This window comes from Aquarana catesbeiana, unplaced genomic scaffold (genome assembly GCF_042186555.1).
Source record: "Aquarana catesbeiana isolate 2022-GZ unplaced genomic scaffold, ASM4218655v1 unanchor226, whole genome shotgun sequence".
Taxonomy (NCBI): Eukaryota; Metazoa; Chordata; class Amphibia; order Anura; family Ranidae; genus Aquarana; species Aquarana catesbeiana.
Genome location: NW_027362653.1, coordinates 2,404,285 through 2,430,583, shown reverse-complemented (window position 1 = coordinate 2,430,583; position 26,299 = coordinate 2,404,285). Strand labels below are relative to the sequence as shown.

The 26,299-nt window shown below is 44.3% G+C and overlaps 3 protein-coding genes across 3 annotated transcripts in view; 2 read left to right on the top strand and 1 right to left on the bottom strand.

Moving 5' to 3' along the window:
• Positions 1-12,044, top strand: part of LOC141121616 (uncharacterized) — a 95,473-nt gene extending 83,429 nt beyond the window's left edge. The window contains exon 9 of the mRNA XM_073611268.1: positions 10,379-12,044. Coding sequence (XP_073467369.1) covers positions 10,379-11,201 — 823 coding nt within the window. The 3' untranslated portion in view covers positions 11,202-12,044. The remainder of the gene's footprint in view (positions 1-10,378) is intronic.
• Positions 1-26,299, top strand: part of LOC141121586 (uncharacterized) — a 190,165-nt gene that overhangs the window by 61,807 nt on the left and 102,059 nt on the right. The gene's annotated exons all lie outside the window — the stretch shown is intronic.
• LOC141121605 (uncharacterized) overlaps positions 1-26,299 on the bottom strand; it is a 196,164-nt gene that overhangs the window by 156,080 nt on the left and 13,785 nt on the right. The gene's annotated exons all lie outside the window — the stretch shown is intronic.

The following is a 26,299-nucleotide window of genomic DNA, read 5'->3' as shown; positions in this document are numbered from 1 at the left end:
TTTTAAGGTTTGACTTAATTGTGAGGAGGGGGGAGGGGGGGTGACTTTATTATGAACAAAAAAAAATGCTGATTTTGCCCTGCGTGTGAAAATGTATTTTTCTTTTAAAGCCTATTTCCCGGAAAAGGAAAAAAATGACCTAAATGAGCATTTGACACTCCAAGGGTTAAATGGTTGTCTAGGTGTAGGGGACCAGCAAAAGCACTTTTACTTGCCTGATTCTTTGTCCCCCCCAGCTGTCACCACTCTTCTCTACCCCCCCTACACTTCGGCAGTGGATTGTCCCCCTCTTGTCCAGGGAAGGGCTATGGGCTCTGCATTGGTCTTAATGACATCAGAGAAATTACGACTGGTGGAACATAGTGAAGAAGGGGCAGCGTGGACCAATCTTACAATTCCGAGGAGCCTGCAGGAGCGGAGACTCGGGGAAGCAAAAGTGATTTTTCCTGGTTACCTACACCTAAATGACCCTTGGAATGCAGTTTGTTTGTATTTGCCCAATTTACACAAAAAGAAAGTACATGCAGATTTGCTGGTTAAATGACCATGCAAATGTTAGTAACCCAATTTACTTCTTACCATTTCCACTTGGCCAGCCCGCCTATTAACCCCTTACAGCCCCATCTGAATAATATACTACCAATGCAGTCCAGATAATTCTCCACTATCTGTCTACAGAGAAACCCGCATAGATCACATGACCTCATCAATGAGGATGGAGGAGGACCGGAGTCACATGACTGAGAAGATACTAAACCTCACCCTGGAGATCATCTACCTGCTGACCGGAGAGGTGAGGAGGATTCTGGGAGGTCACATAACATCACTCTTATCTCTATTAATAAAACACAGACCTGACCGGAGAGGTGAGGAGGATTCTGGGAGGTCACATGACATCACTCTTATCTCTATTAATAAAACACAGACCTGACCGGAGAGGTGAGGAGGATTCTGGGAGGTCACATGACATCACTCTTATCTCTATTAATAAAACACAGACCTGACTGGAGAGGTGAGGAGGATTCTGGGAGGTCACATGACATCACTCTTATCTCTATTAATAAAACACAGACCTGACCGGAGAGGTGAGGAAGATTCTGGGAGGTCACATGACATCACTCCTATCTCTATTAATAAAACACAGACCTGACCGGAGAGGTGAGGAGGATTCTGGGAGGTCACATGACATCACTCTTATCTCTATTAATAAAACACAGACCTGACCGGAGAGGTGAGGAGGATTCTGGGAGGTCACATGACATCACTCTTATCTCTATTAACCACCTCAAAACCAGGCACTTACACCCCCTTCGTGCCCAGGTCATTTTTCAGCTTTCAGCGCTGTCACACTTTGAATGACAATTGCACGGTCATGCTACTCTGTAACTATGTGACATTTTTAACATTTTCTTCACACAGATAGAGCTTTATTTTGGTGGTATTTAATCACTCCTCGGTTTTTAATTTTTTTTAAAAAAAAAGGCTGAAAATTTTGAAGAAAAAAAAAAGTTTTTCTTAGTTTCTGTCAGTAAATTTTGTAAATAAGAAATTTTTCTCCTTCACTGATGTGTGCTGATGAGGCGGCACTGATAGGCTGCACTGATGGGCACTGATGAGGAGGCACTAATATGCGGCACTTATGGGCACTGATAGATGGCACTGATGGGCACTGATAGGCGGCATGCATAGGCGACACTGATGGACATTGATGGGTGGCACTGATGGGCAGCATTGATAGCCAGCACTGAGTGGCATCACTAATGGGCACTGGTGGGCACTGATTGCTGGAACTATATTGTAATCAGGGCACTGATTAAAATATAGTGCCACACTGTTTACATGTGACCGGCTGTGAATGGACACCGCTGATCACATGGTTAAAGAGCCGTTGCTTTTTACAGAGCTCGGGGTCGCGTTGAGAGTGGCTGTTATGGGACATCTTCATATGAAGCCGCACTGCCCCTCCATCATTTGAAGGTGGGCGGGCGGCCAGTGGTTAATAAAACACAGACCTGACCGGAGAGGTGAGGAGGATTCTGGGAGGTCACATGACATCACTCTTATCTCTATTAATAAAACACAGACCTGACCGGAGAGGTGAGGAGGATTCTGGGATTTTAACATGATATTCCTATTGGTTTTCCAATACAGAGATTTCCTCTTGTGAAGTCAGGTGATCATATGACCATCACAGTGCCTCCATGTGACTCCCTCAAACCTGAGAGACACAACATGCAGAAGATACTAGAAGTCACCAAGAAGATGATGGAGCTGCTGACAGGAGAGGTGAGCGGTGCTGGGAATTCTGGGACATTATCCAGTAACAGACAAGGGATGTGTCTGGATGGTGACTGTATCATTGTGTGTGTCAGGTTCCTATAAGGTGTCAGGATGTCACTGTCTATTTCTCCATGGAGGAGTGGGAGTATTTAGAAGGACACAAGGATCTCTACAAGGACATCTTGATGGACAATCAGCCGCCCCTCACATCACCGGGTAGGAGGAGACTTTATTGTAAAGGAGAGAGCAGTACGGAGGGTCCACCTAGATCCCCCATCATCTGATAAACACATAGAAACAATGTATTCAGTCAGTGTGTGTGTTTCCTACAGATGGATCCAGTAATGGGAACCCACCAGAGAGATGTCCCCGTCCTCTGTATTCCCGGGATTCCACACAGGAAGGTCACACCATCCCTCACCATCATCAGGTGAATGAATGTACAATATATATATAAAGTGCTGCGTAAATTGCCGGAGCTATATAAGTACCTGAAATTTAAAAAAAATCAGGTAGACGAGGAACAATTATTCGTAATTACAGGTATGATTTATACACAGCATGTTTGTTACAATGAATGTTTCTTCTATCTTCCAGTGTGGAAAACTCTGGGATGATATTGTTATTAAAGAGGAGGATGAGGAGTATGATGTGATGGAGGAGTTTTCAGAAGAACACAAGGATATGATGGAGCCACCTAATACCAGGAACCCACCAGAGAGATGTCCCCGTCCTCTGTATTCCCAGGATTCCACACCGGAAGATCACACCATCTCTCACCATTATAAGGTTTGGTAGAATGAAGCATCTAGAACATGTAATTGTGGAGGTCGAAGTGTGGATTTTTTTATGTGGTGTTACAATATTCAACCTTATGCTTTACAGATATAATTTTTCTCTAATTTTCTTGGCTTAGGGTGAAGATCTGATACATATAAAAGTTGAGGGTAAAGCAGAAGAAGAAGAGATGTATGTGAGGAATGATCAGCAGTCTATGGAGGAGGATGGAATCACGGGGACATTTATAGAGGAGGACACTCCTACAGAGATCAGCACAGGTGGGTCATTAACACTAAATACATTCCTCCCACCTCCCTTGATGTACATAAAAAATACTGTCCTCAGGGCCCTAGGGTGCGCACTCCTCTAGCCAAGTTTGTGAGTGAGCTTGGGCTGGTGGACTTTTGGAGATGTAAATCTCCCCTCCAGGCCCAGTTCTCCTATCATTTACTGACGCACTCTACACTATCTCGTATAGATTTTGCATTAGGGAACGACCTAACATACTGCTATGACCCGATAGTAACATATCTGGCCAGGGGTTTGTCCGACCACTCTCCGGTGCAGCTTAGCCTGAACCTTCAAAAAACACGCCTACCTGTACACTGGAAGCTGAACCCTTTTTGGCTTCAGCTATTTACTGATGCAGATAATATGCACATCAAATATTTTTTGGAAGCCAATAAACCTTCAGCTGCACCTGGGGTGGTTTGGGATACCCTAAAACCCTTCATCAGAGGAATGTGCATAAAAGAAATTAAAACCAAGAGTAGACAATGGGCCAGGGATGCCAGTCGGGCGGTGGAGAAAGCAGAGGAATTATATCTGCGAACTCCCACGCCTGAACATGAGAGGCAATGCACAGACGCTATACCGTACTGTACATTTACAGCAAGCTGTCAACAAAAGATTTTTCACATCCCAAACATATTTTGAAGAAGGGGAGAAAACTGACCACATGCTGGCCATGATAGCCAGGTCACAACAACCACCTCAGGTGGTACATAGCATTACAGCATCACAACATTAACTGTTACTGATACACCATCCATACTGAAGGAGTTTTGCTCCTTCTACTCCTCTAAGGCAGTGTTTCTCAACTCCAGTCCTCAAGGCACACCAACAGGTCATGTTTTCAGGATTCCCACTATTTTGCACAGGTGATTTGATCAGTTTTCACTGCCTTAGTAATTACCACAGTCGTTTCATCTGAGGGAAATCCTGAAAACATGACCTGTTGGTGCGCCTTGAGGACTGGAGTTGAGAAACACTGCTCTAAGGTATCTTACCCTGTAGATGAGTTGACACAATTCCTGAACTCTGTCACCCTACCCCAGCTTCAGGAAACAGATAGAAAACTTTTAAATGCTCCTCTCACCCTTGAGGAACTGCAACTCGCACTAGCCACATTCCCAAACTCAAAGGCCCCGGGCAATGATGGACTGCCAATTGAATTATATAAAAAATTTGGAGGAATACTCCTATGGGAGCTACTCCATACACTTACAGAGGCATTTAACTCAGATTCCTTGCCGACATCTATGTATGAGGCAGTGGTGATAGTCCTATTAAAACCAGGGAAAGAAACTAATAAACCAGAATCCTATAGACCCATCTCACTGTTAAAGTATGTGTGCAAATGGGAAAATCCGGACAGCCGCACTCCAGGAAATTATAATCCAAACTTCTTTATTTTAAAATCAGGAACATGTCATACAGTACATCAAAGGCAGAGTGTACAGACAGACAGCTTACGCGTTTCGTACTATATCAAGTGCTTACTCATAGCTTCACCCTAGTGCAGGGACAACATCCGCATCACTGTTAAAGTAGTGTTCCGGCCGAAATTATACTTTTTAAATAAAAATCCCCCTATAATACACAAGATTAATGTATTCTAGTAAAGTTAGTCTGTAAAATAAGGTCTGTTTTGTTAGTTTATAGCAGTAGTTTGTTATTTTATAAACTTACAGCAGGCCGTGGCCATCTTAATTCTGGGCATCTGAAGCCAGACTGTATTTCTTCCTGGATCTCATCCTTGCAGATCTCGCACATGCTCAGTGCATCACAAGCAGTGTGATAGGTTTCAGGTCAGGTTTCCATAGCAACGGCAGTGTCAGAGGAAGTTGCCGCCCCTTCCCAGAAGGCATTGCAAACAGGAAATGATGCGATGGGCCACGGCCAGGGAGGAGGAAGTGAAAAATGAATACAGCAGATATACAGTAAGTGCTGAGAAAAAAAAATTTTAAATATCCAATTCGTTTACAGTGCACAGTTTAGTGAGGGATGCTGAAGAGTTGTAAAAGTGGGTGGAACTCCACTTTAAATACGGATCTAAAACTCCTTACTAAAATCATCGCCATGAGACTCTCAAAGGTGGTGACTAAACTAGTACACCCGGACCAATCCGGCTTCATACCAATATGAAAAAAAGGAAACTAATGCTCATCCAAAAATAGTCCTGGAAAGATGGGTATCAAAGATGCATGTAATAGCACATTTACATCACTGAATGTAACAACCTATATCATAGTCTATAGCTACTGTCACCTGGAAATAATGGAATTGGGACCTCCAGGATTTTTATCCTCTGAATTTAAGGGCGTATACACAAAAAATCGGGAAAGATTCCCAAAGATATTCTTCAAAGAGGATACACCAGTTTAAGGACTAATAATCTTTATTGAATATCCACCATATATTAATTAAATAGAGAAAGTTATTATGAATAAGTATAAATACCCTCCTCCAACAGTCTAACTGTGTTGGAGGAGGGTATTTATACTTATTCATAATAACGTTTTCTATTTAATTAATATATGGTGAATATTCAATAAAGATTATTAGTCCTTAAGCCGGCTTCATACCAAACAGGTCCACGGCAAACAATCTACGCCGCCTCTATCTCAACATGCAAATACCCACTGATAATCAGGGACAAAGGGATATCCTTTCGCTAGATGCCACTAAGGCGTTTGATAGTGTTGAGTGGGAATATTTATGGAGAGTACTAGAAAAGCTTAAGTTGGGGGAAAATATAATTTCTTGGATTCAATTATTGTACAAAGCGCCAAAAGCTTGCATTAGAATAAACAACACCTTATCGTCTTCCTTTGATCTACACAGGGGAACTAGGCAAGGCTGTCCCCTGTCTCCCTTACTTTTTGCCTTGGCCATAGAACCCCTGGCAGCTGCCATAAGGGGGGAGCCCAGAAATAATTGGATTTAAGCGGGGTGAACTGGAAGATAAATTGGCACTTTATGCTGACGGTGCACTTCTATTTCTAAGTGACACATCCACTGGTTAAACTTATGGAATTGATTCACACATTCGGATTCAAAATAAATTGGGGCAAATCAACAATACTACCCTTAGATCCACTGACGGGACCCCTGCCTCGGACAGCTGAACAAATCAAAGTAGTGGATAAGTTCAAATACCTAGGCATAGTTATACACCCTAACTTGGACCAATATATAAAGCTAAATGTAGACCCACTTTTTAAAAAATTTCAAGAAAAAAACGACCAGCTGGATCAAGTTGCCGCTTTCCGTTGTCGGCCGCTGCAACTTGATAAAGATGATCTGGAACCCACAGATATTATATGCACTCCACAAAATTCCCCTCTCTGGATCCCTATCCATGTGTTTAAGAGGTGTAACACCATTTATAGTACATTGATATGGAGAAAACAGGTTCCAAGAATCAAATTGGAAACCTTACGGGAAGCAAAGGACTCAGGTGGGCTGGCGGTACCAAACCCACTTTATGGCGGCTCAGCTGCAACATTTGACGGGCTGGCTCTACCCTGAGTCCTCTGATCCCATTCGAAACATTGTGCGCACACAGATGTCTGATGATGGACTTGTGGAGTGCAAAGAGGCAGGTGAACTGGGAGCACTGACTCAATACCCCAAGCTACTACTTATAGATAAAATATGGAACAAAACCAAACAACACCTGCAATACACAGGGTACACAAATTGGTCACGCATCTGGAATAACCGTAACTACCCAGAACTAAACAAATTACAAAACTTCTCCAATTGGTCAAGGAGCGGAGTAAATTCTATTCCACAACTATATTGTGGGGGGCATACCCCGAGACTTCCAATCACTGCGTACCGAATCTAACCTGCCAAATACCTCATTCTTCCAGTACTTACAACTTAGGCGCGCTATAGCGGCACAGGCTACGACATCCACTTGGGAGCTAACCAGGCCCGCGGTGCTTACAGAGCTAATTATGTCATCATCCCGGAAGGGACAAATTTCCTTATATATATATATATATATATATATATATATATATATATATATATATATATATATATATATATAGCTCCCTTCTTTGTTATGTATCTAAGGCGATGACTTTGAGCTGTAGAGCTGGATGGGGAGACGACATAGGGCGTATTTCAGACGAGGGATGGAACACCATGCTAGACAACGTACTTAAAGTGTCACTATCCTCTTCTCAAAAACGTACCCAACTATTCATTATTCAACGAGAAATTTTTTGAGAATGGGACTTTAAAGGTACTTCATATACAAAACAAAACAATTGAATAATATAAAAATATAACTCATTTATTCAAGAAATGATAAAAATATGGCTACAGTTACACTCATGGTCCTGGGTATGCACACCTAGCCTAACCCTGACCAGATGAGAGAACTGAAGTTACATATATGTTGTTCCTACGTTCTGAAGTTTCAACGTGTTTCGCCGAAACGGCTTCATCAGGAAAAGGATGGAGGCATTCAATCATTAATATTAAAAGCAGCAAACTGTGCACAACCTTATGTGTGTAAAGAAAAAAAAACACAAAAATTAATACATCACACTACAAAAAAGAAATTTTAACAAGGTATAACACTGCACATACATAGTTCACGTCGTCCACCAAGCAAAAGAGTACCCCACCCCGAGTGATGAACACTATCAATAGCATATGGAACCTCAAACTTACAACTGACCCTAAACTCTGTCTATTACGCTGGATAGAAGAAGAACATTACACGCCCCACATATATACTGCCATTCTTAGGGTACTATTCCTGGCTAGGAAACTTATTGCTAGAAAATGGCTATCTACGACGGCCCCCCCACACAAACAGAGTGGACTGCATCCGTGAATGACTCTCTCATTAGAGAACAGCTCGCATACAAGCACCGAGGTAGTCCGAGAAAATTTGAGAATATATGGGACCTCTGGTTGGACACTCCTGGATTAGCTCCACTAAGCCTGGTCCACAATAGAATCCTAGGGGGCAGAACCACATCAGCAACTATACAACTTTAGAACTTAGCACTAAGAGAAACTTGCTAGATTTGAGAGAAGGGGAGTAAAATATCTCATTCGCACAACTATCCCGGATGGGAATTACTATGAAAATACCGGGTCTTGCAGAGGTTGAATTGTATATTTTTGTTTTACCCAACGGTTAATGTATGAAAATGCTAAACACCGCCCCCCCGCTGGTTAGGGGATGGTGGTACCCTGTTCTGCTCAGTGGCCCTGGTAGGACCGGGAGCAGAAAGGGAAAGAATGACATACGGAGGACATACATGACATGTAACGAGACCAAAGAATCACAACCACAGTTGCCTTATTATACAATCATATCTTTATTTCTGAATGTGTTGTTATGTTTATTATTGTATGAACAAATAACATATTAGACCGCATGGTCATTTAACATTGAAATTACATTAAATTAAAATAGTGTCCTCACAATTATATAATTTGCTTTTGTGTGATGAAATGAAAAAAGTTGTTAGTTTTTATTGAAAACAAACACAAAAAAAAATCTGATTAAAAAAAAAAAAAATACATTCCTCCACCCATACTGCTCACTGATTGGTCCAGAGTAGGGTGGTGACTTTGTGATATCAGCCTGTAATACCCTGGTCACTTTCCTGAGCTGTGTTCACCGTCCTGTATTCCTGTATTTCTCTCAGATAATCTTCCTTCTCTGTGCTGCAGACACAATTTATGTATCTAGACTGGATTTATGGAGATTCTGGGGTTCACCTGACAGCAAAATATGGATTTTCACCATAGACATTACTAGACCTACAGTAGGCACTTTGGATATGTGTCTTGGTTCTTCTGCCCCATGCCGGGGTCTAGTAAGATCTCTGACAGAGGAATCCTCCCAGGGTTACTTGCTCTGTTGTCTGCTGGCTGTGGAGGGATATGTCTGTATAGTCTCAGACCCAAGTCACTGAGTGCAGTCTCAGAAGATGGGAGGCAGTGGTGTGGGACCTCTGCAACTTGTCTGAAGTAAACAATTAAGCTTCCACTGATTACTGAATATCAATATTATCAGTTCTGACCCCTACAATATATAATTTATATTGTACATTACATACTCCTAACCCCTGCATTATATACTCCACGTTGTACATTACATACTCCTGACTTCTGCTCTATCCCCTCTACCCACTGCTATATATAAACATAATATAAATTCTCTTCTGTTACACCCATTTTCTACCAGCTGGACATTTTATATCTGATAATTTGATTGGAGCACAGACTTTTATATGTTAATAATAATGTGATAACATCCTAAGACTTTGGAACCTTAAACAGAATGTGATAATGAGGGAGGAGTCAATAGCCCAATGATGGTGGTCCTCAGGATCAGTCCAGTCTTCATCTTGGTTGTTCTCCCCCTGTCCTCACTCTCTGACCTCTGGTGGGGCTCAGCCCCGCTGTTATTCATGACTAAATCATGGACTAAATAAGGAAGTTCAGTACTTCTTGTGTTGGGAAGATGGCAATGAGTGATAGAGGGGGTGGGGACACTCGTCCTATAATCCCCTCATCACTGTCACTCCTATAAAAGACAGTTCTCATTTCCTCACTCTCTGACTAAGGTCCATGAACTAAGAAATGAACTGGTAGGAGATCAGAGGACCCATTTACTAGTTACCTTGAGGGGGGAATTGTAAGAACCTCAGAGACAAAGCCGCCTGATGTGGGCGGAGTCCTGGTTTAGGGGAACCAATCTGCTCATGTCTAGTAATAATCTTTTTATGTCTATTTTAGTAGATGGACGGGAGATGAGGAAAACCTCAGAGGATTGTCTCACTTTGTCTCCAGACTGTAAAGTAGAAGATGAGGACATCACACAGTATAGTCCAGGAGAAAATCCGGCTACTTCAAATGTCAATCCGGCACCACACAGTGTAGATGGACCATCGTATTCCTCTTATCCTGAGGAACCTCAGACTGTGAGGGACGGTGCCGTCCTTCCAACAGAGAAGAGGTTTTCCTGTACTGAGTGCGGGAGGTGTTTTTCAAGGAAGTCTAATCTTTACAGACATGAGAATATGCACACAGGTGAGAAGCCACATTCCTGCCCTGAGTGTGGAAAATGTTTTTCAAAGAAGTCCTATCTTTCCTTACATCAGAGATGGCACACAGGGGAGAAGCTGTATTCCTGTTCTGAGTGTGGGAAATGTTATGTGCGAATATCAGATCTTGTCAGACATCAGAGGTCTCACACGGGTGAGAAGCCACATCCCTGCCCTGAGTGCGGGAAATGTTTTTCAAAGAAGTCCTATCTTTCCATACATGAGAAATTGCACACAGGGGAGAAGCCATATTCTTGTACTGAGTGTGGTAAATGTTTTTCACAGAAGTCCAATCTTTACAGACATGAGAGTATGCACACAGGTGAGAAGCCACATTCCTGCTCTGAGTGCGGTAAATGTTTTTCACAGAAGGCCTATCTTTCCATACATGAGAAATTGCACACAGGGGAAAAGCCACATTCCTGTCCTGAGTGCGGGAAATGTTATGTACAAAAATCTGATCTTGTCAGACATAAAAGGTCTCACACAGGGGAGAAGCCGTATTCCTGTCTTGAGTGCGGGAAAAGTTATGTACAAAAATCAGATCTTATTAGACATCAAGGATTGCACACAGGGGAGAAGTGGTATTCCTGTCCTGAGTGTGGAAAATGTTTTTCACGGAAGTCCAATCTTTCCACACATCGGAGATTGCACACAGGGGAGAAGCCGTATTCCTGTTCTGAGTGCGGGAAATGTTTTTCACAGAAGTCCATTCTTTACAGACATCTGAGATTGCACACGGGGGAAAAGCCACGTTCCAGTCCTGAGTGAGGGAATTGTTCCTCACTGAAGTCCTGTCTTCCTGTACATCAGGGATCCCACACAACCCTCGAGGTGTATTAGTGCCTTGAGTGCGAGAAATGTCTTCTATATGAATGTTGTTGGACATCACAGCTCTCATGTGGGGAAGAAGCACACCCTGATATACACCTCAGATATACTCCATGGCTGATCTTCATCATGTAAGAAACAGTTCATAAGGAGATCAGAGATCACCAAAGACATGGATGAAGTGTTGTACTGTGTTGGCCATTGATAGCAGTAGAAAAATAAAGTTTGGAACCCTTACCTTTCATTGGCTGAGTAAAGTCTGTGGTGCAAGATTTCATACTAATGCAGCGTACACACGAGCTGACTTTTCGACCGGACTGGTCCGACGGACATTCCGACCGTGTGTGGGCTTCATCGGACCTTCAGCGGACTTTTCCAGTCGAAAATCTGACGGACTTTAGATTTGGAACGTGCTTCAAATTTTTACGTCGTAACTCCGCCGGACCCAGAAATCCGCTCGTCTGTATGCTAGTCCAACGGACAAAAACCGACACTAGGGCAGCTATTGGCTACTGGCTATCAACTTCCTTATTTTAGTCCGGTGTACGTCATCATGTACGAATCCGTCGGACTTTGATGTCATTGTGTGTAGGCAAGTCCGTTCGTTAAAAAGTCCATCGGAAGTCCGTTGAAAGTCCGGACCAGTCCGGTCAAAAAGTCCGCCCGTGTGTACGCGGCTTAACAGATTTATTTTTAATAAGTTCATTTGATAAATGTGATAAGCATTTGTCCAGCCATGAGGTATATTGACTGTACTTTATGTAATAAAGTGATTTCCTATAATCGTCAGTTAAATCTAGTGGTCATGATGTTGTATTTGGCTCTGAATTCTGGGTAAAGCATGACTCTGTGTGACTCCATGTTCCCAAGTGCACTTGAAGGTACCTTTAAGCAACACGGTATCATACCGCGGTTACTAAATTCTATAGGAAACAGTTTACAGGAACTCTAGGCTGGGATAACACCGCAGCACGGAGCAGCTCACAGCAGGGGTTTGTTGTGTCCCTGTTCACTGTTTCAGGTCTGTTTTTAGCCCACATTTTTGGCTGAATTCGGACCTAAAACAGAACAGAAGATGCACAGGACTCCTGTGCAATTTGCACCGGAGCCGCTCCGAAGATGTGTGAACCGGCTCCATTGAGAGCCGGTCACAATCTCCTGACATGCGAATTGGATGCGGAGAAAACCTGGACCCAATTCGCAATAGTGTGAACCCAGCCTCAACCTTTTCCTAACAATGGGTACTTATAGGCTGCACTGGTGAGCGCTGAGGAGGCTGCACTGATAGGCAATGATGAGGCTGCATTGATGGACACTGATGAGGAAGCACTGATAAGCTGCACTGATGGACACTGATTGACACTGCTGGGGCTGCACAGTGCCCTGATTATCAGTGTAAATATCCACTGTCACAGGAAAGCTGGTTATCGGCTCTCCTTTTCTCAAACAGTGACAGCGCTGAGGAAAAGAAATGCCGATTACTGACATTTGTTTACATGTGATCAGCTGTGATTGGACACAGCTGACCACATGGTAAAGAGCCAACGTCATTGGCTCTTTACCCCGATCGGTGATGCACTGTGTCCGAGGGACACAGCTCATCGCTGTGCACCAAGATTGGTCAAGAACAGAACAAGAGCGTTCCCGCCCAGCCATCATTGTACAATAGGCCGGACAGGAATTGGCCGTTAAAAATCCACAATGGATTAGTATGTGTTATAGCATACAAATTCAAGAAACCTTATCGGTAACCACATCAGTTTCTGGTACCACTGTACCCAGGGGTGCAACGCATGGGATGTATGTGCATAATTTTTTCTCCTGCATGCCATTAGTAGTTCCTATGTGCAATGATTTTGTTTTAGGTTGATTGTTTTGATAACTTTTGGCATGTGGGAGGAGTTCCAATGATGTGTTCTATTAAATCTCGCCGCCAGGAGGACATGTGTGATAACCCGGCAAAACTGGTGAGGAATGGTGTCAATCTCAAGGTTTAATAGTGCCTAGCTGGGCAGGGGAGCTATAGGACTTATGGATATTGCTGAAAGAATCTAGAAAATGTCATCCCAGTATTTGGTGAAATATGGACATGCCCATAATATGTGGAAGATGGAGCCTCTGAAACCACATTCTCTCCAACACGCAGAGGTAGAGTTGAGATTGAATTTGGAAAGCCTATGTGGCGTTAGGTACTATCTCAAAGATATGTTCTATATGAGTTCCCAAAGGAAGGTGTTGCATGTGGCCTTGTATATGGAGCGAAATGCCTTTGTCTATTGCTAATCAGAGTGTAGGGATCCTAGGGCAAAAGGGGTAGATTTTCCAAAGATCTGTCTCTCTTGGAAGAGATTGTAAAATAAAGATATACCCTTTTGTGCCCATAGAATCAGTAAAGTAGTAGTTCCAGACACTCTTGTACACCACTCCCCCTAAGCTAAGGTTGTGTGAAAGACAATGGGCCATTTGGAAAAATATTCAGTATGTGGGTGGGTGCAGCGTGGTGCGGCAGCAGTAATTCACACAGTGCAAGTGCAATTGGTAGAACTTGTATTGTAGTGAAGGCAAAAACAGTTCACAACAACCCTGGTGGGAGAAAGCCCAACACTCACGAATGCGTGTAGCAGAGCAGGTATTAGCCAAACTGACAGCGTCTCCCTGGGGGAGGGGGGGGGCAGAATGCGGCCTGGTCGTCTCGTACCCAAATGGGAAAATGTCCAAGGTGATTGCGAGCCCAAATCTTTCCCTACTCATCTGGAACCTTTCCCTGCCCCTAATGCTGTCCCTGACAGATGGGTGACCTGTCCCTACATCACTCATATGCAAATGTGTGCCAAACCCGGGAGCCAGGGCCATATATAGGCTCTGACTGACCCAAAATGGCTGCTAGAGTCACATCGGATAGCTTGCCCAGTGATCCTGGAAACCACAGAGGAACCATGTTCATCTTGACTTCCTCTCCCCCTGCAATGCTGCTGCGGTTGAGAGCCACCTGCAGTGGAGGAAGTAGTCTGCACCTGCCTACAAGTAGAGGGGGGGTTAATATCTTTTTGCAGCTGAGCAAAGGACGTGAGTTTTCCAATGAGATTATTACTTGTCTATTCATTGTAGCCCCCCCCCCCCCCCCCTCTGCTAACTAGCTAAGTACAGTATGTTTAAGTACAGAGTTAGAAGTTGTAATCCGATGGCGGGTACTCATAGGGCAACTGTAGTATTGCCCATGCAAGAGGTACCTGGTTTGGTTTACATGGTTTGGGACATTTTAGATACTCTCCTCCTGCACAACTCTTGCCGCAGACTATCTCTCCTTCTCCCTCCAGCACAATTCTTCAGGTGCAGCTAGCACATGGTTAGTCTTAACCCTGGTTTCAGCCAGGCCTTAGCAAAAAGTGCCTTATTACAGGCAGGGACCGTGAGCCCCTATGGTGTAGCAATTGAAAGTTCTGATGCTAGCTGCCCTCTTTGGTGGACTACTGCTCCCAATCAGTCCTCTTCAGACCCTGACAGCCATCCTGGCTGCAGCTACCTGCCCTCACCGCCCATGACACCTCAGTCACATAGTTACATAGGAGGTGAGTTTGAAAAAAGACACAAGTCCATCAAGTCCAACCTATGTGTGTGATTATATGTCAGTATTACATTGTATATCCCTCCAGGTGTCTATCTAATCGTTTTTTGAAACTATCGATGCTCCCGCTGAAACCACTGCCTGTGGAAGGGAATTCCACATCCTTGCTCCTCTTACAGTAAAGAACCCTCTATGCTGTCTAAAGTTAAACCTCTTTTCTTCTAATTTTAATGAGTGGCCACGTGTCTTATTAAACTCCCTTCCACGGAAAAGTTTTATCCCCATTGTGGGGTCACCAGTACGGTATTTGTAAATTGAAATCATATCCCCTCTCAAGCGTCTCTTCTCCAGAGAGAATAAGTTCAGTGCTCGCAACCTTTCCTCATAACTAATATCCTCCAGACCCTTTATTAGCTTTGTTGCCCTTCTTTGTACTCGCTCCATTTCCAGTACTTCCTTCCTGAGGACTGGTGCCCAGAACTGAACAGCATACTCTAGGTGCGGCCGGACCAGAGTCTTGTAGAGCGGGAGAATTATCGTTTTATCTCTGGAGTTAATCCCCTTTTTTTCCCAATATCACTGTCTGATATTTATTCTGTTATTTTCTATTTGCAGGGTGCCTGTGGATTGCTTTGATTTTTTTTTTTTCGGCTTTTTTTGTAATTAAAAGGTGCTTGAAAGGGTTGTAGAATGCACAGTGTCACTTTGTGAACAGTCTGTATGGGGTTGGGTTCAGTAGAGCTGATTCAGGTTTTTGGATGGAGGTACACTGCTCTACTGACACCGTCCTCTGCTCTACTGATGCCGTCCACTGCTCTACTGACACCATCCACTGCCCTACTGATGTTGCCCACTGCTCTACTGACACCATCCACTGCTCTACTGACACCGTCCACTGCTCTACTGACGCCGTCCACTGCTCTACTGACGCCATCCACTGCTCTACTGACGCCATCCACTGCTCTACTGACACCGTCCACTGCTCTACTGACACGGTCCACTGCTTTACTGACATTGTCCACTGCCCTACTGACACCGTCCACTGCTCTACTGACACCGTCCTCTACTATACTGACGCCGTCCACTGCTCTACTGCTGCCGTCCTCTGCTCTACTGCTGCCGTCCTCTGCTCTACTGCTGCCGTCCTCTGCTCTACTGCTGCCGTCCACTGCTCTACTGACACCATCCACTGCTCCACTGAGGCCATCCACTGCTCTATTGACACCATCCACTGCTCTACTGGCTGACAGTGTCCACTCTTAGGTAAGCTAGTTTCATATTTTAACTGACATTTATTAATCAAATCATATTTTATGGGTACACGAATGCTTTTGTTTTATTTAACCACGCCCCTTTAAGACCCCCCCACTGTTAATGCAATTTGGCCACAGCCACTCATTGCTACTCTCTTTGGGTAACCCAAAAGGTGTCCCAGGTATTTTACAATCCTATAGCGTGTATTACAAAAAAATTGCCGTGCACCGCAAAAGTGTTCGGGTTTGGCTTGAAGAAAAGGTGTCAACTCTACCCCTCATAGTGGCATGGGAATGTTTGCCTCTCCTTGTTGGCCTCCCAAACATGATGGGGGGGCTTATTATCCAAATGTAATAGAAACTGGGAAATTCATGGCAGCCGACGTGTGGGTTAAACCCGCCTCCTCTCCAATGATATAGGACCCCATACCCATAAATTTGAATTCACCGCTAGGGACTGCGTTCCTTCTTTATCCTCCTCCAATGGACCTACAAATTAAATTGTTTTTGTTGAGCATACCCACCCCATGCGGTCTAGCTAGTTATTTCCCACACGTAGGCTGCCATGGAGTCTGTCAGGAAAACTGAAAATTTATTATCAAATACTTACCGTAATTTTCCTTTCCTGATGGACTCCATGGCAGACGGAGTTCCCACCAATTTGGTCAAAGAGTTGGCTAGTAACGGAACGCAGTCCCTAGTGGTGAGTTCAATTTTATGGGTATGGGGTCCTATAGCATTGGAGAGGAGGCGGGGTTAACACATAGGCTGCCATGGAGTCCATCAGGAAAGGAAAATTATGGTAAGTATTTGAAAATAAATTTTCTGTTAATTTCATCAATTTAGGCCAATATGTATTTTGCTACATGTTTTTGGTAAAGAGAATCCCAATAAGCATATATTGATTGGCATGCGCAAAAGTTATAGTGTCTACAAAGTGTGGGATATTTTTATTTCATTTTTTTCATTTTTTTTTCTACTAGTAATGGCGGCGATCAACGACTAATAGTGGGACTGTGATATTGCAGCGGACAAATCGGAAACTAACTGACACTTTTTGGGGACCAGTGACACTAATACAGCGATCAGTGCTAAAAAAATCTGCACTGTCACTGTACTAATGACACTGGCAGGGAAGGGGTTAACATCAGGGGCGATTAAAGGTTAAATGTGTGCCTAGGGAGTGCTTGCTAACTGTGTGGGGGGTGGTTGTACTGTGGAACGGCAGAGATCCGTGTACCTGCTTAGTTGAAACACAAGATCATTGTCTTCTCTTGTCACATAATGGCGGTCTGCCTTGTTTACATAGGCAGACCGCCATTCTGCCCGTCTCCCAAATGATCGTTGGGTCCCGGCGGACATTGCGTCTGCTGGACCCACTGATCGGCTCCCGCTGTGTCCAATCACAGTGGGAGCGGGGCGCCGGCAGCACGCGTGTGCGCCCCGAACCGGAAAGTGCCAAATCACGTACCCAGTACGTAATCTGCCACAGAGCGGCCACCCTGCTGCAGTATATCTGGTTGGGGAAGTCAGGAAAAGGTTAAAATTAATGTAATATGTATTTGTAATTGTGTATTGTATTTGTAGCGCAAACCATTGCTAGGGCTGCTGATTTTTAAGTCCCAGGTTCTATTCCTGCTAGGGCAGTGGCCAGGCAAACAGCAACCTCACATCCTGATTCCAGAAACCACAGTCCATAAGGGATTCCTTTTGAAAGTTTATTGCAATAGTATCAAAAGCAGTGAAAATAAAGTATATATACCAAAGTGCATATATAGCAAAATTCACAGTAGCGCAACAATAACACCTAATTAATTCAGTGTTCAATACAAAAATGTAATGATCAAATATATATAATAATCCATGTGCAAAGAAATTATAAAAAATAAAAATATTAAAATCAAAATTTCATAAAAAGAAAAACCAAACAAGAGTCCAATAGCAGCCCTCTTTAACCACTTCAACCCCGGAAGGATTTGCCCCCTACCTGTCCAGACCATTTTTTGTGATTCGGCACTGCGTCGCTTTAACTGACAATTGCGCGGTCGTGCAAAGTTGGACCCAAACAAAATTGATGTCCTTTTTTTCCCCACAAATAGAGCTTTCTTTTGGTGGTGTTTGATCACCTCTGTGATTTTTATTTTTTGCGCTATAAACAAAAAAAGACCGACAATTTTGAAAAAAAAAGCAATATTTTTTAATATTTGCTATAATAAATATCCCCCCAAAAGTAATAAAAAAACTAATTTCTTCCTCACTTTAGGCCGATATGTATTCTTTTACATATTTTTGGTTAAAAAAAACGCAATAAGCGTATATTGATGGTTTGCGCAAAAGTTATAGCGTCTACAAAATATGGGATATATTTATGGCATTTTTATTATAATTTTTTTTTACTAGTAATGGTGGTGATCTGTGATTTTTTATTGGGATTGCGACATTGCAGTGGACAGATCGGACACTTTTGACACTTTTTTGGGATCATTGACACTTATACAGCGATCAGAGCTAAAAATAGCCACTGATTACTGTATAAATGTCATTGGTAGGGAAGGGGTTAACACTAGGGGGTGATCAAGGGGTTAAATGTGTGTCCTAGGGAGTGATTCTAACTGTGAGGGGAGGGGACTGCCTGAAGGAGGAGATCGATCGCTATTCATACATAGTATGAACAACAGATGTGTCTCCTCACCCCTGACAGAACGGAAATCTGTCTGATTACATTGACAGACCTCGGTTCTGTGTCTCTCAGGAGCAATCGCGGGTGCCCGGCGAACATAACGGCTCCCTAGTGGTCTTAAAACGGCTGACATATACCTACAGCGATATACCCAGGCGAGCCAACCTGCTGCAGTATAACTGCGGCGGCTGGTCGTCTAGTCGTTAAACAATGCAAAAAAAAGTGTTGATATTCCCAGTGACGTCCTAATTAAGAAAAAACACTGTAAAGTATCCACCACCATATGTGTCACATTAGACCCATTCCCATCAGATGGAAACTCACCATATTAATTTGCCTACCACTCTCATGGTTTGGCTAGTAAGCAGTGGCAGCTGGTGCTCAAAATTTTTAGAGGGGCGCAAACAAACCGAAAAAAAAAAACCCATCAATTGCAGCCTCACTGTGCCCATCAAATGCAGCTACTGTGCCCATCAATTGCCGCCACTGTGCCCATCAAACGCAGCCACTGTGCCATCAAACAAAGCCACTGTGCCATCAAACGCAGCCCCTGTACCCATAAATTGTCACCACTGTGCCCATTAAACGCTGCCACTGTGCTATCAAGCACAGACACTGTGCCATCAAACGCAGCCACTGCACCCATAAATTGCCGCCACTGTGCCATCAAACGCAGCTACTGTAACCATCAATTGCCGCCAGTGTGCCCCATCAATTGCCGCCAGTGTGCCCCATCAATTGCCACTAGTGTGCCCCATCAATTGCCGCCAGTGTGCCCCTTCAATTGCCGACAGTTTGCCCCATCAATTGCCGACAGTTTTCCCCATCAATTGCCACCAGTTTGCCCCATCAATTGCTGCCAGTGTGCCCCCCCCCCCACCCGGCACTTACCTGTCTCGGGTCAACGCTGTCCTCCACGCTTCCTCCGAGTCCTCGATGTCTTCTCCCGTCCTCTTCTGCTATGATTGGACACCCGATAGGCTTCCAATCACAGCGCCTGTTGCTTCAGCCAATCAGGTGACAGGTAACCAGACCCGGAGCACCTGATTGGCTGAGAGGCAGGTCAGTGTTAGGGAATCAAATAAATTGCTTCCCTAACACAGCACTACGTAAGCAGCGAACGCACAGGAGTGGACCCACTGTTTACCAATTTGGAAGTCTATTGGAGCCCACGGCTCTAATCAGGACGCCTATTAGAGCCGACGGCTCTAATCAGGCACTTCCAAAAACACCCCCGCCGCTGTAATCCAGATGCCCGGTGCCCGATAGGGGCCGGACACCTGAATAGGGGGCGGCAGTGGCGACAATAGATAGATTCATGCAATGCATGAATCTATCGGAGATTGACGGGTGCAGGAGAGAGGGGGCGGCGCTCCTGCGCCCTCTATGGACGCACCACCACTGCTAGTAAGCCATAAGAATCAGTTGTTCAAAGATTCCTTAATAAGCCAATCCACCTCTCCACAGTTCCTTGTAGAAAAGGTGCCTATCCATGGGTACATGAAGAAGAAAGGCTCCACTAGTGTAATATTGTAAAGCTCAATCTTTAGTTTAAAAACAATACCCAGATTCCGGTTGCCGTCCAGTCACACCCTGACATACGTTTCGTTCCTTCCGACTTCGTCACCCAACATGTGGCCTACCTGACAAAAGCAGAATTTTCTGTCATCATTCATTGGAAAGATGACGGCCTTAATACAGTCATCGTTGTCCAGAACTCTAAAACAGCCCACCTCTTCTCACACTCCAGTTTCCCAATCAGAGTCAGACCCCGATATGCCAGTCCTAGCGGATGCAGAGACAGATGGGAATGAAGAGATATGAATGCAGTACTGGAGGAAGGTGCGGAGGATTTCTCTCCCCCACATTGTCATTATGCTGAAGAAGGAGCTTCACACAACATGCTTGCTAACATTGAAAAGCTCATTGCCTCTGTCTGAAAAAGCCTTGGCATTATGCCACTTGACTCTCCTCCATTTCACTATTACCCTTTGGGCACAAAGAGTCCTGCAAAGAGACTTACAAAACACTCCCTGTTGATGAACAGATAAAATGTGCAATCTTTGAGGATTGGGTCAGTCTCGAAATGATGTGCCTCCTGCTGTTTGTTTACATTCACCTGTGTGGCGGGAACATCCGGCTGATGGCAATGAATGGGTAAGAATATGTCACTGGTTGTCAGGACAACCCATGGATGCTGCCTCTCTAATAGGGATAGGCTGAATCGCCTTGGGTTTGGTTCAAGCTGAGGTTGACAAACCTCAGAGAAGTTTGGATCCCGAACCCCATTGAGCTGAGTCTGTCAAATTAAAATTGCTAATTTTCTGGGCAAATAGGCAAAGAGGTGTCAAACATGGGGGTGGACTCTACCATGAGGAACATGTACCATTCTAAGAAAAATTTTACAGATTCCATTCACCCAGGAGCAGTGATTTTTTTAAATGCCTAAAGTGAAACTGTAAAAATGTCCAATTCCTTTAAAACATGACTAGGGGGTGTCCTTATCCTGTCTGGGAAGGGGCACGTCTCCGTGATGCTGCAGCAGCGCTGATATTTACTAAGAAAAAAGTGTTAAAATTTTTTGGCAATTTCTTTGTAAATGTCACTTTTCCTGTAGCACATCCTACAGGAAGAATAAAAAAAATTGCATAGACTTGGTCTGGAATGTATTTTAAAGGTGATCCCCATGCAAACAAAAAAAGCATGAGTTCCCCAAGGAAATCAATGCCAGAAGCTTAATACAAGCATGGTGCCTGGCAGCCAGGAAAGTGGGAACAATATGTAGTGCCCTGGGGTTTAGTCAGGGAGCTCCTCATCAAATTCCTTGTCAGGAGTAGCTACTGTAGTTAATTGCTAGGATTCCATTGACTTCTCCCTAAGTTTGGCCTGGTTGTACTTTCCTCTTCTACCACCAGGTGGCCGGGCACTTGGAAGTATTAGATTGAGATTGACAACTCAAGGTCAGTTTATGGGTATATGGGGTATCTCAGCCAACGGGCAGGGATTTTGCTGAATCCCTTGGCCTGCTGGGAGAGCCTATGTATTCGGATGAGGTCAGGTGATCCAGGTTCTTGTGTGCCACCCGGACCGCCGTCTGGGTGGATGTGTGCCGTTTACCCCGGGCTGCTAGGCCGGAGATTGGGCCTATCCCCGGGGGCACCAGGCTGTGTGAGGGTCTATCCAGAAGTAAGAGGGCAGCACAGGGTTGGGACTGTGGCTTGCAGTCCAACCAGAAGTGATGGTTCTGCCGGCCGGAGAACCTGTCGTGGTCAGAGGTAGAAGGGAAGCTGTCACCACAAAGGGACCAACTACCTTTACCAGGGACCACAGTGAGTAACTGAAACAAGTACAGGAGCAGTATTCTCACCGAACAGGCATGGTGGAGAATCAGGAAACTTCAGGCGGTGATCAAGTCAGGGACCCAACCAGCAGAGGTGACGCTTGCAGAGCAGCTTTGTGTCACAAGTTAGGGACCGAGCTGGTCAGCAGGAGTGAAGTTTGAAGGTATCCAAAGTGCCAAGCTAGGGACCCAGCAGGGAAGCATGGGTAACGCTTGAGGGAGATACCACCGCAAAAGCCTCAAAGGGCTCACGGGATTCAGAGTTAGTGAATCAGAGGGTGCAGAGAGAGGCCAGGAGCTCAAGGGGCTGAAGAACTACAAGGAGAAGTTGTAGTGAAGCTGAGAGAACTGTTACTTTGCGTTAGGAACTGTTTAAGTACTGTTGCCCTAGGAGACAGCAATCTTGCACGTGCAGAAGTGGCACCTTGCTGGGGTCTTTCCCTGTACGGCAGTCCTCCTGTTGGAGTCTGCCATATGAAATTGCAACTGTTCAAGGGTGTCCTGGCCCTAACCCTCTTTCCCTTACAAAATATAAAAAGGACTGCTAAAGAAAAAAACCTCTTTTGCATCATGACTTTTACCACCTTTGCACCCACTATGCCTCACAACCCACTACATATTGAAGGATGTCAGCTATCTTTGATCTTGAAGGTTCCCATTAGACTGGAGGAGGTCAGAGATTCTGCTGCAAATATGTGCCCCCCTCCTGAACCATGCCAGGCCACATGCCCTCAATGGGAGGGGGTGAAATGTAAAGGTGAATCCCCCAAGAAAAGCACCTTCTCCATGTTGATGGGGACAAGGTCCTCTCCTCCACAATCCTGGCTAGTGGTTATGGGGGTCTACAGGCAGGGGGATTATCAGAATCTGGAAGCCCCCTTTGTTAAGGGCCCCCCCCAGATACCACCCCTCCACATGAATGAGTATGGGGTATTTAGTACCCAATGTTCTATTACCTGTATGACAGCTCCTTGAGTTGTCATCAGCTACATAAAGGGGTAAGGTTGGTGGTGACATCATTGACCAGTGGCCATATTTGGGTAGTGATGTCACTGCTATCCTTGCCTCTTTGCTTGTGTGTTGTGGATAACCAGTGGCATCAGTGGTTCATATGGACACGGTGGGTGCAAGCACCTGCTGCTTCCTTAGGAACCAGTGACAGTGGGAAGCTATTGTATATAGAAGTGGTAGATGTCTTGCTTCTGTCTTCAGAGGTTCGGCTCTTGCCAAAAAGGGGGCCAGGACAGCCAAAGTTCAAGTTTAAACTGTTGGCTCATCTCTACCTTCTACCAACTAAACTAGGGGCTCATCCCTAGTAGTCAGTGTAATGGTACCCTACATTGGTGACCAATGGGAGAAGGACCCCCTTATACCAGTGGTCAGTGTAATGGTCCCTTATGTTGGTGACCAATGGGAGAAGGAACCCCTTATATCAGTGGTCAGTGGGAAAAGTACATTCCTACGTTGTCTTCAGTGGGAAGACTACCTCCCTTACAAACCATAGGATGCCAGTTGTTACTGAGAGACAGAAATTGTTCATTGCACAAGGAACCCCTGGAAACCTTTGGAGGAATCCTGGCTGAGAAAGGCTGGAAATCAATCTTAAAATCATAATCAGGGGTGGTAGAGAAAATTACAGGAAAAAGCAAGAACAGCCCAATAGGCCCTCCAGTGAATCTTGCAACCAAGAGTGTTGCCATTCCTCCAGCCTGAAAAATCTAGAGCGCATCCAAAAGAGAGAACTGCCTGACCAGATACAAGGAAGGTGAGCAAAAGAAAAACCCCAAGAAAGTTAACTTACTACTGTGTAGCTGAACAACTAACATTAAATAGCTATCACAGTTTTAGTCCCAAAAATTATTGCAAGCAGTGTTCACTAGATCACAAAGTCCTCCTCCAAAGCCAAGCTCTCAGTGAACAAACTTCTGTGAAGTGAGGGGTGGGAAGGTAAAAACAGATGCATATCAACCTGAAAGTGGAGCTCCCAACTGCAGGTATAGGTGAGGTTAAGGGGCAGAAAGCATCACGATAAAGGGAGGCACTAGTGGCAGACTTAAGGTCAATTAAAAGGGACAGAGGAAAAGGTATGTATATACAGTGCAAACAGGAGTAATAAAGAAAAACCCAATGTCTTTTCGTGGGGACCCCAATAGTGAAGGCAACGCAGAACAGAGGAAACACATATGGATCCTCACATTGCAAGTGTATGGGAAACCAAAGAATGTCACAGCTTACCAATCTGGATCATGTGATGAAAACAAATAACTAGAGATGGACCAAATGACCCCCTGTTTGGTTCACGGCAGAACTCTCGAACAGTGCAAAAGTTCGAACAGGAACGAAGAACCCCATTGAAGTCTATGGGACCCAAACTTGAAGAAATCAAAAGTCCCCATTTTGAAGGCTTATATGCAAGTTATTGGATATAAAAAGGTTATGGGGGCCCCAGTACTGCCCGGGGGGACATGTACCAATGTAGATTGTGCAGTGATTTTAATGATGCTTAAACAATAAAAATGAAAAATTCCTTTAAATAAAGTGCCTGGGGGTCCCCTTAGTCTGACAGTGGTGCATCTGTACCATGTATAGAACCTGCTACAGCAAAACTGACTTTTATAAAGATGTTTAAATAGATTTTCCCTGCAAGCTTTCTTTATGTTCTAAACAACGGCTTGGGGGGCCAGTCTGTATGATGAGGCTACAATTTAGTGCACTCAAAAAAAGATTTTTTGAATACATTTTGGTGTCTCTTTGGAAGAGTTTGGATGGAAATAACAATATTTTGAAAAAGAAAAGAAAAAAGAAAAATTAGGCTTTGGGTGTTGATGTTGCCTTCCCACTGTAACCCTATAGAGGTACTCTTGATGAAAGCAAGAATTGGCCTTGCTGTAAAAAAAATTTAATTTGATGCAACTGTCAAACAACAATTAGTCCTTGGGTTTTAATTGTGCCCAAGAAACCTATACCAAAAATTTATTTCAGGATAAAATCAACATCCACAAAGCTAGGCAGCCTAGACAGTCTTGCAGAGATTTGAGATCCCAATAACACTTAATCAGCAACATCATCATCAGGGGTTGATAGCTGCTGCTAATTCAGGACTGATTCATTCTGACAAATGTCAGCCGGTCAATGGAGTCTGTGGACAGACGCGCTCTTTTATCTGTCACAAAACCTCTCTCAACACTGAATGGCGGTTCATAAAGCACATTGGATGCAGGACAGCCCAGCAGCTCAATGGCATACTGGGCAAGTTCTGGCCAGTGGTCTATTCTCATGACCCAGTAATCATCTACTGGAAAGCTCTCTATGTCTGTTTTCACCCCTAGATCTTCCATCATATGATGCAGATGCTGCCAATGGGATCTTTAAAGCTGATAGTCCTGGGCGCCGAGGACTAAAAATTTTTTTAAATGCATCACTGAAGCGATCTCCCTTCTCCACTGCTCCTCCTTTGACCAACAGAAGCCTCAAAACTAGCTTTTCTATGAGACTTTAACCTACCAGTCAGAAAAACTGCAGCTGGCAAGTAATAAAAAGAGGGCAGGCAGGGGACCAAAAAAAAGGGGTATACAGCACTGTATACAGGACTGAATGTTATGTAATGCTGTATTATACACTGCACTACACTAACACAACACTGACACGCTATACTCGCACACTACAGTATACTAACACAACACTAACACTTTACACTCAGAGTCAAATATTATGTAAAGTTGTGTTAAACACTGCACTACACTGACATTCTATTCTCACACACTAGACTAACACTAAACCAACACTCTACAATCAGAATCACAATAAGTGAACACATTAATTGCTAGTAGCAAACTCATCCCTGTTCTATCCATCTCCACTCTAACACACTACAAGAGATTTCTATGGGAAGTTACCTTATAGTGTGGGTGGGACTATGAGTACAAGTCATCATCACATTGTCCAATCAGAGAAAAGAGAAGTTTCATATTTTTTTTTTAATCATACTTACCTTTCTCCCACTAGCTCTAAGGCTGAGAACGGAGCAAATAAACACAGATGATCATTCACTGGGCTGTGGAGGGAGCAGGAGTGGCTCGCTCTGACTCTCAGCCAGGTACTGGTCAAGGTATCTGAGTGGATCCCGACCATATGGTTGAGATCTTTCCCCAGCTTGGACCGCCACTGTGATATCAGCTGACAGCGGGCTTCAGCCCGCTG